The following is a 15,221-nucleotide window of genomic DNA, read 5'->3' on the forward strand; positions in this document are numbered from 1 at the left end:
CTGTAGTCTCTATTCGTTTACCTAGATTTTCCATGTCCAGCCGGCCCTCTGTTTGTGTTTTCTTCTTTCCTCCATTTCAGTTTTCAAGTCATGAACTGTTTCCATTATCTGCTTGATTGTTTTTCCTTGGTTTCCTAGGGTATCGTTCACTGATTTACTCAATTCCTCAAACTTTCTGTTATACTTCTCATCCATTTCTATAAGGGCGTTTTTTATATGCTGTTTAAGGGCCTCTATCACTTTCATAAAGTCAGTTTTTTCTACTTCTTCTTGATTAAGGTGTTCATGTCCTCCTGTTGCGAGGTCGCTGGGTTCTGGTGGTTTAATGTTGTTTTTCAGATTGTTGGGTGAATTCTTGCATTTGCGCCTGCCCATCGTTTCCTCTGAATGCCCCCCCTATGGATCTTCTTTTACAGGATCAGGTCTTCTTGCCCACTGATGTACCTTCCCAGTGATGTCACTTTCCAGTGATGGTTCTCCTGGTGTCCAGATCAGATCTCTGTGCTTCTTGGGTAGCTTGGAAACAAAGGGCCCACCCTGCTTGCTGCAGGCAGGATATGGAGACAAAGGAACTACCGCCCTCCCCTTTGACCTCCTGATTCGGGTTCTGTCCCAGCACCCGAGCAGGCTGAGCTGGGAGGTGGCTATGCCGCCAAAGAGGGAAGGAAGCCAGGGAGACAGGGGGTGGGGGGCTCTGGATGTAAGCTGGATGGGATAGGAAGAGAGAGGAGGTATCGGGCAGTATAGCCCCTGCAGGATGACCAGGGAGTGTAGGAGGGATGAGGAACGTCTGAGTTCCCTGTTCCCGGCTGCCGCTGCACTCACTCACCCCAATGATGTCTCTCCTGGTGCCCAGATGGAAACTCTGTGCTGCTTGGGTAGCTCGCAAACAAAGGGCCGGAGCACACATTTTTAACAAAGATGATAGAAGAGACAGAGGTCCTAGGCTTGGTGCAGAGATGAGCTAGTTTGTTATCTGGGGTCAAGATGAAAAGGAACAGTAGACATATGCAAGTAGGCTTTGAGGACAATGGCAGAGTAAGTCCGTCCAATGGATCAAGCTCTAGATAGAGTGGGCAGTTATCTATTTTACGTGAAACAAAGGATAGCCTGATAAGAGCTAGAGAGATGGCTCTGCAGTTAAGAATACTCAGCTGTTTTGGAGAGGACTGGATTTAGTTCTAGGCTATTCCACCAGGTGGCTCCCGTTCCGGAGGATCCGGTGTCCTCCTCTGGCCACTGCTTCATATTAAGAAATCTACGGGAGCCTACATGCATAGAGTGGGAAACAAGGTAGAGGCATGTAGGTGTATAGGGAGTAGGCTAAATGTGTGCAGGCCAGTGCCAACAGCATAGAACCCACAGAGAAAGACACAATGAGCCCCCAAGTGGACACAGGGACTTGGCCACATGACATCAGCCATCTTAAGCTACTAACAACTTGGCGTTGGCACGGGGGATAGAGCCCTCTGTTGGTGTTTGTGCATGGCCCTAGCAAACGGCTCAACTAAGGTAAGCTGAGTGACTTACTGTTTTGTTGCTGTTTGTCCATCAGTTTGTGAGTACTGAGAATGGAACAGGCCTTGTGTATGTTAGGCAATTGCTTGAATACCTATTGCAAGCCCAGTCCTATAGTGTTTACTTTGCTATCAAATGTCTGCCCTCAACAGAGCTGAACATCGAATCGACAATACAGCTCCATTCCTCCATGAAGCCATCAGCTTCTTCAATAGCAGATCAACTACTTAGCGCCCCTTCCATCTTGCCAGGATGACGGTTCGTTACCACAGGGCAAAATCGGTGCTCTTAACCAAATTCTCCCAACCAGTATACACATCACTCTCACTTCCCAGATTCAAGTCCCTCTGGAAAGAGGGCAGTAGGAGCTGGGGACTGTTTATCACAGGAATCCACACCAAACATTCTTGGTGTGAACCACAGAGGAAGGTCTCAAGCAACTTGCTTCTACTCCTGAACGGCCCTCCTAGAATCCTTTGCTCCACCTCTGTCTCCTAACTGCCTTTAGCATGCCGTATGCATTTCAGGGTTGGACACTGCTGGATCACAGGCTCTACTATCAACTAAATGATGGTTGCAGTTGTAAAAATCTGCCAAATGCCATTATAAAATGATTACTTGCACTAACCAAACAGTTTTCTTCGTTGTTATTTGGAGCGGTGACAAGTCTCATAGTTCAACCTCTCTTACGAGTTTGAGTCAGTGATCAGGACATGTAGTGATGGGGTTGTTTTTTTTCCAGTCCTGGATATGCTGACCAGAAGGGAAAGGGTATCTTTCCAGCAGATAACAAGGGAGGGGAGAGCACTTCAAAGCACCAAGTAGCAGAGGTAGAAAAACTGCAATGGCGCGGCAAGAGTAGAAGTCTTGACTGGTAAGGAAGAGAAAAGTTCTGCCCAAAGCGCCTCCACTCATTGCTCCCCATTATGGGTTTCGGAGTTGAGCTCACTGTTTGCTGTTTTTAGTTTTGTGGACATGTTCAGCAAACACAGCCATGTACTGAACCTAGGACTGGGAGCTTAGGGGATGCGGGCACAGGTAGAAAGAGGCCACAAGATTATCTAGCCTGATTCTGAACTCAGGGGACCATGGTATATGGCACGGCAAAAGTCAATGTAAAAGAGCCAGCCCAGACTTTGTTCTGGGCAAGGAAATCCAGTTACACCCTCATTCAGGTGGGAGCCAGTACAGTAGAAGCCAGGACAAAGTTTTCTCCCCATAAAATGTCAGAGCCAGAACATCTTGGCTCTGGGGCTGTGCTTTGAGAAGTAGCCCAGGGTTATGCAACTATATGTGTCTGCAGTGGCCTCAAAGTCTTCAAACCGTTGCTAAGTTAATTACATTGTGAAGGCACACTTTAACATGCACGATTCATAAGGTGAAAGTGTGATGCTGACTTTACAATGTGAATTTAATTCACTATCATCCTGAAATTTAATTTTAATTTTAATTAAATTAATTTTAGTCTTTCAAATACCAAAATGAGAGGGGGAAGAGGAGGAAGGAATCAAGGGAGAATTTCATGGACAGATGAAAACTTGCAAGGGGTTTTTGTTTTAGTATTTGATTAGAGTAAGACGCCTGCTTCCTCTTGCTGTGACCTCAGGAAAGGATATCAGCACTGGCTCATGTTTCCTGGGAATTTATTGCAACTTTTTTTACCTTTATTCTACATACTACCTTTATGATTAAAGCAACAGCTGCTGTTTCTTGATTAACATAAGAAAACAGGGTTTCCTAAACATTAGAAAAACAAGGTTTAAAGAGAATCAATAATCTGGCCCATATTATTTTCCCCTCAAAAACTTGAAGGGATGGGAAGCCCGGCTTCAGAGCCAATGTGATTCAACACAGTGTGATATTGTGTCCTAAGGAGCGGAGAGGGGAATACCAGGTCTTAACTACCTCTCTGTGACCCGATGAGAGGGATTAGTTCAGGGAATGAGCCTCCCAGGGCAGCGCCTCGTGCAGTTCCTCACCACTCAAGGGTGCCACTTCCAAGAGAATGTCTCTGATGATGCAGGTGCATTCTAAATTATCCAAGAGGCTATGGGGTGGGTGTGTGAAGACCAGGAACTCTGGAATGGGAACCAAGTGGGAACTTATGCTGGCCAAGTACTGGCGTAGCAATAGATATGATTGTCACAGTCACCAGAACACATGTACACACACTCACGTGTGTGCACACACACTAGGGGAGGGAGGAAAAGACGGAGGGGGAGGGAGGGAGAGAGAGAGAGAGAGAGAGAGAGAGAGAGAGAGAGAGAGAGAGAGAGAGAGAACGAGAGAAGCCTAGCTATACTCTAAGAATCCCACTTCGGCTTCAACGTCTTCATGCCTGGGCAAGCACTGGATAATATCCACAGCTGCCCACGGTTGCTCATGCTGTCTAGCAAAGTGCCAACTGAATTCATTCTAAGGAAGAAGGGCCTTTTGATTTGACCCAAGGGTGCCATTATCTATGAGGGGTGCTGGAAATGGCCCTCATAGGTTACAGCATCCTTCCTCCTTTGGGCACCTTTGTTTTGAGCGCTTAGGCTGTATCAGTTTCAGACCAAGAGACCGAGTAGGAGCACTGTATCTTTCCCAACGAAAAGAGCCTCTATAGACAGTTTCCCAAGGGGAATTCCTGTGGTGTTTTCAAGCGCATCGTCTGCTTAGGCCAGACTTGTCCACGCTCTCTTTCTCTGAAGACCATCTCACTAAGTTTGTTGTCCTTTGTTCAGGATGCAAGTTGGTGAGCACCAGAGCATGCATTTAAACTAAAGTCACTGAAGCAAACCCCTCAAATGCCTTCTTCACAGGAGTTCAGGTCAGCAGTGGGGCAGCAGCTGATGGCCAGCTTTCGGGAAATTCCTCTCCTGAACCCTGAAATCCCCTTCTCTCCTGCTCAGGTCATTGCATCACTGGTTCTGGAGGTTCCCAGGAAGGCTTCTGAGATGGGACCCCCTAAAAGTCTGGACCTCTAACAGGGTATAAGAGAAGAGAAGGTAGGGACTGATATACTTCCCTGAAGCTACTGTCACCAGCCCTGGAAAAGATTCCAGAGAAAGAAGTGACAGTGAGGACAAGGGGCCAGAACTGACTTTCTCTCGGCAGTAAGATCAAGAGAAGGGACCCTGGTACAAACAGCAAGAGGTGAGTGGTAGGGTTACCTCCTTAGTCCCAGGCTTCCAGTTCCAGCCCCTGTTACCATCCCTACGCCATCCTGACTGCTCGCTCTCCACATTTAGAGAAAGCAGCTGGCCAACACCGAAACACCTTGGATAAAAGAAAAAGTCCAACTTGATTTTGTTCTGGACCAAGATGGATCAAGATTCCCCTGCTAAGCCCAGAGAACAAAAGGTAACATGACTTTCTCTTGGCGGTCTGGTTCTTACTCTAAGAGCGGGAAGCAGTCTGCAGCAGCCACTGTGACTTCTGCTCTAGGGGTCTCGCCTCAGAGCAGATGGGCTCTCTCCAGAGGCCGGAGAAGACTCAGGAGTTCAGGCCCCAGCATTTCTCCTTTGTACCCTCTACTTACAGCCAAGTACTCTGAGTCTGAAACCCTGGGAAGGCAGAGCCAGCACATATTAGATGCAGAGCACATCGCTGCCCAGGCAAGGCTCTTCTTTTGCAGTGGAGGGGAATGAGCATCAGGGTCCACTTGGCAGCCTCCAGCAAAGCCAAGCCTGGTGACACTGTGCTCTTCCCTCTGCACATGCCAGGTCATCCCACAGAATGGGGATGAAGGTAGAAGAAAAGTGGCATTCAGAGGGGCTAAGGGAGGGCAGGGAAGTCACACCTGGCCTGTAGTGAAAATGGGGGTGGCTGTGTTTCCAGCAGGACTCAGGGGGCGCAGGGTTCTTCAACTCTAGTGGTGCAGGGGACTCTCAGTCTCCTGCAGAAAGGATTCCTGAAGGTCATTGCCAGGGAAGGTGACTGGACACATTCCATTGAATGATATCCTTTCAGCCCCCAATCAAGACTGATAAGTAGCTAGGAACATTTTATTTTATCGCGTACTGTGCTTCCTCATTGCCCCGTGGAGGCAGCTTTGCTCAAGAAGCTGTCACACATTGAGCTTCAGAAGAACTGGGTGGTATGGTGATACTGGCCTTTATGTGAACTGTATTAGGACTTGGCACTTTGGAAACGGTAGCCTGAGGCAGTCAGAGTATCAGGCATGAAAGGAGCCTGGATGTGGTGAATATTAATCCAACTAGGAACTAGGTGCAGCCACACCCTGGGAAAACCTGGAGAGGATGGGGTATGGCACGGAAGGGCAGAGACTGACTGCCCTTGAGAGCGCCCAAGGGAGGGGACTCGCTAAAGGGTGGGGTGGAGGGAGCTGGAAGACGTTAGAAATTTAGGCCTTTTCAAACTAACTGCTCTGGGTCCCTAGTCAGTAGGGCAGCCAAAGGCTCTAGAGGATGTGACTGATTAGAGCCAAACAAGGTGCCAAGTAGCTGCTAGGAGCCTAGTCTAGAGCCTTTGTCTTGTCCTTTCCTCCTCTCTCTTCCCTTCTCCTTTTCTCTTCTATTCCCCTTTTGCTCTCTCTTTCTCCTCCTTTCTCTCTTTCCACTCCCATTTTCTTTTCTCCTCCTTTGAGCCAACCCCCATACTACTGGGTATAGTTGGGAGTCAAGAGGGTGCCTTGGCTGTGTGCTGTCCACTGACTTAAAGTTGATGCGCTGATCGTTCTTAAGAATGGCAAAATACATGTTCACGTTGAAAGAAAAAACAATGACACCCGAGAGTCCAGAGAACCACAGTCAAACACCGATGAAAATCCTCAAAGAACACAGACGTTGTGGCTGAGGTACAATCTTGGTCTTTTAATCACTGAGAAGTGACCCCTTTGGGATTCCCTGACAGAATACTGGGTTCCTGCTCCCAGTAGCTGCCCACGGGGCTCACACTATGCTCAGTCTAGTTTTGAAGCCTAAAAGTGAAAGTCTGTGACACAAGGCTGTGCTTCCAGTGAGTTCCCAAGGCCAGCGAAATGATGCAAAACCGAAGGTCAGATGGAGATGAAGAGGGTCCAAGGGAGTTTTCTAGAGACTATGAGAAGAAACAGAATGGTGCCCTAGTGCCCGCAGGGTGAAGGTTTAGTTTTAACTCAGCCATACTTGTACAGGGAAGCACAAGGCTCCCCGCTGAAGAAACAACTCCTCTCTGCAAGAAGAAAGAGTGAAAAGCGAAAGAGGAGGGATGCCCTGCATCCCAGGATGTGATACCCCATACATAGTATCCCTCAGTGACTCAGAGAAGAGCCAGGTCCCTGAGAACTCCCTTTCCGAGCATCATTATTCTACCAGTGCTCCCTGGTTGAATGAGTTCTTCCCGCTCTGCCCTGCTCTGCAGAGCCCCACTTCCCAGTACAGGCAGCTCTCTGACTCTGCCCTTCAGGTAGACCTACACAGCTACTGGAGCATGAGAGTGCCCACCTGAACCCCCCACCCCACTCCCACCACTCACTCTAGCTTCTCATATTTCTCCCTCGGGCCTCTTGTCTTTGGTTGCAGGTCTCCAGTCAAAGAACAAGGTGGAAAATACTCCTGCTCATACTCTGTCTGCTCCACGGTGAGTCTACAAACACAGCCCAGCGCCAGGCTTCAGCTGCTGGGGACCTGGCAGTGGAATTTAGCCCAACCAGGCAGATGGTTGTCTTCTCTTCTGGGATTCAATACTGAATCGCTGTGGCTATGGGCACCAGGGAATGGCAGACGTGAGAGATCACCCAGAGATTGCATATGCCTGGCTCAATCAATGACATCTAAAATAGCCATTGTTTAGACAACCACCCTAACACACACACACACTACCCTACCTAGCCCCCCACCTCCATCCCTCTACCCCCATCCACACCTGCTCTCTTCCATTTAAGTGAATGACTTGAAAATTAGCTGTTTGTTTACAAGGCGTGCCAAGGTCCCAAGGCATGCAAAACACAAATGTTACAGTCTTCGCTTCTGTTCTTTTTACAGACACTTTTGTACCAGACACAGCATTCGCTATATAAAAATGGAGACCTTATGCTACACGCATAAAGAAGTCAATATGCAAAGAAATGATATGATAAGCAGTTCAAATGCATTTAGCCACTTACTTAAGGCATGTTTATGAAGGGCTTAGTGTGTGCCCGGAGTGGAGGACAATGAGATGAGAGATAGAATCCAGTCCTAACAGTGTTCGCAGCCTGCTGTGCTGAGGCAGGCCAGGAATAGACCGGCAACGGGGTGAATGAGCCTTTCTTTCCCCATGCGGTGCTGTGTAAATTTTATTATGATGGTAATGGTGAGCCATTGAAGTGTGTAGTGTGTGTGTGTGTGTGTGTGTGTGTGTGTGTGTGTGTGTGTGCTACTTAGACTCTAGTTCAGGGAAGTGTTTTACAAATCATTATTGAATTCATTAATGAGTGAGAACATTATGATAACACTAAAAATGGATTAACCATGTGTGGCTAATCAACAAATCAGAGTGAGCCAACAGTCGGTGCTGTCTAGTGTGTGGTGTAGAACTCCTAATCTCTCACTGGAAGGCATGGAGCTCTCTGTTCACATAGAGGTAACAGTCCTCTTTATGTCTCGTGTAATCTAAACTCAATTCTCCTAAGTATTCCATTACCTATCTTGGTCAGTACTTTAAAACTCATCCAGGGACACGTCCCTGCATCCCCATAGGGACTGTGAATTAAGATGTGTAGTCTCTGGCTGTCCCCACCTCTGCTTCGCCACTTGACACCCAGCAGGATGAGAGTCAGTGTGATGCTCTTAGTGGGATCCAGGGCAGGAATTAGAGGTGACTCCACATTTATTTCCAGAGAATGGCTTTGTAGGCATTTGGTGTTCTCTGATAGCTTGGCTTCTCCCTTTGCCCAGGTTCATCCATGACCCCTCCACACAGACAACCCCATTCTGGAGAGCTGCAGGCTGGCTCTCCCCCTTCCAGGACCCCTCTCTGCACTATGGAAGCACACAGGGCTTCAACACCCCCTTGCTGCTGGAAAAACTCCCTTACAGGTACAGCCCTCCTCTCCCTTGGTCTGGCCAAAGATCTCCTTTGTCAAACCTGTGTAAGTCCTGGTCCTGTGTAAGGTCTGTCTCCATCCCCACCCCTACCCCCAAGGGAAGTCATAGCAACACACTGCTGTTCGGTAATGATAGAGATGAGTGAGATCCCAGGTCCCCTACATCCACCAGGAAGCAGAGAATTAGCACCAGGCTCTCCAGGTACCTTGATCCCAAATGTCAGCTCATTCTTTAGTTCTCACAATTGACTGGTCCAGAATTCAGATCCTTTCATTGTTATAAAGGCCAAGAACAACTGGTTAGTCACTTACCACTTGAGTACTTGAGGTATTGGTTCTTAATTTTGGTAATAATGAAAAGTTATGTGTACAAGAGTCAATCAAAGATTCTCAATCAGCAGAGCTAGACTGGCTCACCCCCCAACTAATGGTGCAGTGCTCCTTTTAAATGTGCCAACTCTAGAACACAAGAACCCCTAGAATCTAGGGTGTGAACATTGCAACAATAGTAAGTTTAGTAATTTTAATGCAGAATAATATTCTTGCTTTTTAAATATAAAATGTAATACCAGTAATCCCAGAAACCTTGATCGTGAGTGGTGTGGTTTGGAGCATGTTGTTAAGTTAAGCCTTCAGTGGTATTGCAACAACCAAAGCGGTCATGATTGCTGATTGCTACTCTCCTGTAATTAGACCTTAGGTCACACATAAGAGACAAGCCACTTACAAATCCATCTGTACTCAGAAAGTGGCTGACTTTATGCTCTGCTCTTGCTATCGTAAAATCTTTTGTTGTTCTTGCTGGTTTGTCTTTGTCTTCTTAGTCTATTTTTTTAGTTTTATTTATATTATTATATATCAGTGGGCTTCATTATGTTTTATATATGTCTATGTATTTTGATCATCTCCACCCTACCACCCTCTCTGGCCCCTCTTCCATTCTAGCAGATTCCCTTCCTCTTCCTAACTAGTCACCTTTAGCTTTCATGTCGTGTGTGTGTGGTGTGTGTGTGTGTGTGTGTGTGTGTGTGTGTGTGTGTGTTCATCCCAATTACTTTAATTAGGGTGGCTTGCAGGAGCATGAAGGCTTGTTTACAGGAATACGGTCAGCTTACTGGTGTCTATACTACCAACCATTAACTACCAATAGATCCTCAGAGAAGGGTACTTCACGAGGCCCTCCCCCAGCAGGCATTAACTACCATAAGTCCTCACGGAGGGTGGGGCCTCCTGAGCCCCTCTCATCTCCGTATTAGAATATCGGCAGACCGGTTCTGGTGTCAGTCTTGTTCACAGTGACTAGGAATTCATGTGTCTGTGTTCATCAGGAAGACTGGCTGAGAGTTTTCCTTTCTACTGGGTCTCCAACTGGATTTGATATCTGATATTAATGGTTTAGCAGAGAGTTTAGAGGTGCTCCTTATTTTCCTATATCATGCAATGGTTTGGGGACCATTGGTGTTAATTCTCTGAAGGTCTGGGAGAATCCGCCTGTGAATCCACTGGGGCCAGAAAATTGCTTATTCCTCCTTCAATCTCACTGCCTTTCACAGACACATTAGATTGTTTAGTTCTTTTTGGTTTAATTTAATATACAACCGGATATATTTATTTCTTTTGGATTCCAGTTTAGTGGGACATATTTTTAAGGTATGTTCTAATAACTTTCTGCATCTCATTAGTGTTTTTTGTTAACACATCCCTTTCATCTCTAACTTCATTGATTTGGTCTCCTCTTGTTTTTTGTTACTTTGACTAGGAGTTGGTCAATCTTATTTATCAAAAAGCGAGCTCCCTGTTTACAAAATTCTTATTAATATATCAAAAATTTATTATAATGAAAATCTTCTGTATTTCTATTATACTAATTTATGCCATAATCTTAATTATTTCTTCCCATCTACTGATTTGGGATTTAGTTTGTTTTTTTTCCAAAAACCTAAGGCATATCGTCAAGACATTTGAAATACCCACATATAGAAATTTTCCTATTAGAATAGTTTTTGTTGTATTCCATAGGTTTTGCTATGTTGTGTCTTCATTTGAATTCTAAGATTTTTGGTTTTTCGAGACAGTATTTCTCTGTGTATCTCTGGCTGTTCTGGAATTCACTCTGTAGACCAGGCTGCCCTCAAACTCACAGAGATCCGCCTGCCTCTGCCTCTCTGAGTGCTGGGATTAAAGGCATGCACCACCACTGCCTGGAGTGTTCTGTAGTTTCTTTAGTTATTATTGAATATTAATTTTATTCTATTGTATCCATTTAGAATACAATGGATTTTTTTAATTTTCCTATATTTATTAAGATTTGCTTTGTGTCCTAACATATGACCCATTGGGCTGCTGAGGAGAATGTGTATTTTGCCAGATTTGGTCAGAATGTTCTGTAGCTCTCTGCCGGATCCGCTGGTCCATTCGACCTATGATGTCATCTTTCTCAGATGTTGCTGTTTGTTTGTGTTAACATGACTGTCTGTCGAGCAGGATAGTGATGTCACCCAGTCTTACCGTGTTAGGATTAATCTATGTCATTATATTTCACATATTTGGATGTCCTTGTGTTCTGTGTGTGTTTGGAATTGAAATATCCTCTTGAGAACCGCTCCCTCAATCATCATGAAATGTATCTATTTGGATGGTATTGGAAAAATGATGCTTGTTTGTTTCCAAGATCAATTTGCTTAGAACACCTTTCCCCACTGTGTTGCCCTAAGATAGTATTAATCCATCTTTTATGAGAAATTGAAACGTGTGTACTAATTCCTGTCAAATTTTGTTCTGTTTGGGGTTTTCTTATTCCTCTCTTGCTTAACTATTAATATTCAAGACTGGTTTATCCTTTCCTGTGGCTTTCTCTTCAGTCAGAAGGATTTCTTGGAGTATCTTCCACTAAGCTGAGCTAGGAGTTATACATTCCTTTCACACATTTTAATTGTGGAAATTTTTTTTCTCCTTCAATGACAGATAACTTTGATGGAGATCACAGTCTGTGTTGGCAACTGTTACCTTTCAAGACTTGAAATATAGTATTATAGGCTCTCCTGGCTTTCAGAGTTCCTATGGAGAAATCGTCTGTTACTCTGATGGACCTGCATATATATGGGCCTGGATGTTTGTTGGGTGTTTCCTATGCATTCCCCTTGTTCTCTATATTTAGCAGTTAAATTATATGATAAGAGGAGTTCTCTTCTGGGTCTCGTCTGTTTGGTGCTCTAAGTATCCCCTGTATCTGGATTGGCATCCCTTTCAAAATTTCTTGAAAATGTAAAGGTTCACAGGGACCTTAGCCAACTCCTTTTGCCCAATTAAACAGCCAGTTCTTATTCACTCGGCTGTTGGCTAGTCAGGGGGATGTGAGGAAATCACGTCTCTGGTGGTTTCCATGGCCTCTGCCCAGGTAGCTCAGATCATCCAGGGGCTGATTTCCAGATGTGTCTGTTGGCATCTTCACGAGCTGGGTAGTGTTGTTTTTGAGGCAGGCCTCACTCTGTAGCTTAGGCTGGCACTAAATTCAAAGCTTTTCCTGCTCCTGTTACTTGATGAGATTACAGCATGCGCTGTCATATGCAACCTCACCTTGAATCGAGATAATTCAGACAAGGAGTCTCGCATTTTTCCCTTGTGCCAGGATCCACAAGTTCATTAACTGTTCCCAGCAGGGGAATACTGATCCAAAGTTTCTTGGGGTCAGAAGCCCTAAACACACTACAAATTACCACATAGTCATGTCCCAAGCCGAAATGTTTGGTGGCCTTTTTGTAGGAAGAAATTATGAAGCTGATTTCAACAATAGCCCAGCTGGCAGCCATCCTGGCTCCTAAGGAAGGGCAAAGAACCGTCCTAGGAAGACTGAGGAGCTCTATGTAAGAACTACTCTGGACAGAGATGGGCCACTTCCTCTCGCTCTAATCTGAGGGAAAGAATGTCTAGAGAGAGACCAAATAAATTTGCCATTATACTTCAGGTTTTCTCTGACAGAAGGACAAAGTGTGCTTCCTTTGACCCAGTTTAGGGTCCTCAACAAGGAGAACCAGTCACAGGGGATTGTGACCACAAAAGAGGTACAAATAGCTAGAAGTCACAGGGCTGTTATGGTATTCATAGAAGGCCAGGAAAATGAGAAACCATCCGTGCAATGAGAAAACTAGAGACAGAAGCCGCCAAAGAGATATTTGGGCAGCAAATAAAAAAAGAGACTACTTTGGACACTAGCCAGGTAAAGAAAGGCTGTCTTATGTAACACTACTCCCTTCTCTGTGCTCGTCCTGGAAGGTCCTCAGGCCTTAGCTCCTAGGAGCCAAAGAAAGCAAAGCAAGAGACCCAACCTGTCTATCTCTTCCCTGGCAGTCTCTGAGCCTAGTGGGAGCAAAGAAAAAACCTTTAGCTAGATGAGACACTGTCTGCTTTCACATTGGTCTGGATGTAGAATTTTAGGCTAGACTAGACTCTGTGTGCCAGGAGAGGCAGCGAATCTACTGTACACAGATTATGCCGGGTATCTTATAAAGGAGCAGAGAGTCTAGAGATGGTGGGGAAAGTCAGTAAAAGAATAAACCTTGTTCTTGCTTACACCGAATCAAGTTAAAGGCTTCCTACATGCTGGTTTATATATACCCAGCTCAGCTAATATTGCTAAAGCAGGTGTGTTCGTGATACTTCTTGCCTGTGCTCTTGCAGCAACTGTGTGCCACGTGTGTGCAGTGTTCTGTTCTATAGAGAAGAGGCCAGTGTGGGAAAATGCCAGCCATTGATCTGGAGGATGTATCAACCCAGCAGAGTAGAATGGGCTTCTCTTCAGAGGAAAGTACACTGATACATCCACACTAATAACACTTCTCTTTTACCGGCTCTGCAAACCAGAGCCCTCTGCCTGGGCTTGCCTTCTCCTTACAAGCTTGTAGATGGAGTTTAGTGGCTGGAATGCAGGCTCCGGACAGATTTGCAGGAGGTCACCTAGCACACAAGTGCTAGCTAAATGTTGGGTAAGAGTCTTTGAGATGAGGCCTTGAGTCTGGCTCCCTTCCGTTCTTTGGGCAAGGTCTGCTTCCTCAGTGGCTGAGCTCTTCTGTTCTATGCGCCGCCTTCACAGCTGCTATTTTCTGATGAGCAGAGTTCATAGCTACCTCCCTGACAGTGGTGAAGATCACTATCCCTTCCTTTGACAATTTCTCTGCCTGCAGGTGCAAACGCACTCAGAGGCCCAAGGCTGGTATCCGGGGAGCCTGGAGGAGCTGTCACCATCCGTTGTCATTATGCCCCCTCCTCGGTCAACAGGCATCAAAGAAAATACTGGTGCCGCCTGGCGCCTCCATTGTGGACCTGCTACACCATCGTGTCCACCAACCACTACACCCACCGTGACTACAGGGGGCGTGTGGCTCTCACTGACTTTCCACAGAGTGCTCTCTTCATGGTGAAGCTGTTCCGACTGTCCCCGAATGACACGGGACTTTACTGCTGTGGTATCGGGGACCGAAATGACAAGCTATTCTTCAGGATGAATCTGATTGTGTCTCCAGGTAAGAGCCGATTGACGGCTGACGGGCCAGTTTTTGTAAGGCTGAGGCTGAGAAGAAACAGGGCACAAGGGAAGGCTCCGAAGCCCAAGGATGACTTGGCTCTGAGAGGTGTGCTTTTGGCTTAGATAGATGTCATCTTTGAGAAAGCAAATACTCAGGAAAAGTGACCAGTGGAGGACATACAAGGTCATCCACCTGGTTCTTTCTATCCTGAATGCTGCAGAAGGAATGCTTGAACTATGTTTCAAAAGCACTGTGAGGTAGACTTCTCTGATTCCAGAAAACTTGATGTTCAGACGTGCAGAGTAGAGGTAGTGCTGGTGCAGCCTACACGGGAGGACAGAAGGTTTGGGGCTAGGCTTTCCTACAGTAGCACCTTGCTGAGTCCCTTTGCAGACATCTGTAGCTCCAAGGCTCTGTTCCAAAGGCTGGTTTCAGATTCAGGCATAGAGGTCTAAAGCAGGGTGTGTGTGTGTGTGTGTGTGTGTGTGTGTGTGTGTGTGTGTGTGTTTATGTGTCCACACTCCAAAAAGATTACACTGAAGAACACCTAATCAGAAGTGAGCATATAAATTCCCTTGAATGCTGGAGTCCACCTTCCTGCTGCAATTGAAGGCTTATTTACTCCCTTGTTGAATAGTAGCACAGGCTCCAAGGTATCTGGATAGGGAATATGTAGACCTGAGGGACAGAAGTAGGAATGTAAAATGTGAATGTCTGCAAAACTATAGAAGCACATTGAGATTGTCACCTTCTAATTTTATCTGACTTATTGCAGAGGATTTCATCTCTTTGTGAGTTGCATCCTACTTAATAAGCACTTTGGTCAAATGTCCTTTGCTGGATCTAGTAGGTAGCATAGAGAGCATTCCCTCACGGCCTCTCTCTGGGCTTGTCCACACAGGTCTTCCCAACACCACCTATGCAGCAGCAGTTCCAGCTTCTGGTGAGCTCATCACAGCATCTTCTGGGATAGGATCCACAGCAGCCAACAGAAGCACCCCAGGAGTCACTCAGAGTCTAGAAGGCCAAGGCTCAGAACCAGACAGAACAGTTCCAACTACAGCCAACAGAAGGACCCCAGGGGTCACCCAGATTCTAGAAGGCCAAGGCTCAGAACCAGACATAACAGCCCCAACCACAGCCAACAGAAGCACCCCAGGGGTCACCCA

General features: G+C 46.1%; 1 protein-coding gene across 1 annotated transcript in view; it reads left to right on the forward strand.

Annotated features, from left to right (window-relative positions):
* The first annotated feature begins 4,824 nt into the window (after nt 1-4,824).
* The window catches only part of Fcamr (Fc fragment of IgA and IgM receptor), a 12,813-nt gene continuing 2,416 nt past the window's right edge, over nt 4,825-15,221 (forward strand). Inside the window, exons 1-5 of the mRNA XM_005348478.1 lie at nt 4,825-4,863; nt 7,026-7,083; nt 8,382-8,522; nt 13,711-14,049; nt 14,954-15,082. Of these exons, the coding sequence (XP_005348535.1) occupies nt 4,825-4,863; nt 7,026-7,083; nt 8,382-8,522; nt 13,711-14,049; nt 14,954-15,082 (706 nt within the window). The remainder of the gene's footprint in view (nt 4,864-7,025; nt 7,084-8,381; nt 8,523-13,710; nt 14,050-14,953; nt 15,083-15,221) is intronic.

The sequence above is a fragment of the Microtus ochrogaster genome, chromosome 6 (assembly GCF_000317375.1).
Source record: "Microtus ochrogaster isolate Prairie Vole_2 chromosome 6, MicOch1.0, whole genome shotgun sequence".
NCBI lineage: Eukaryota > Metazoa > Chordata > Mammalia > Rodentia > Cricetidae > Microtus > Microtus ochrogaster.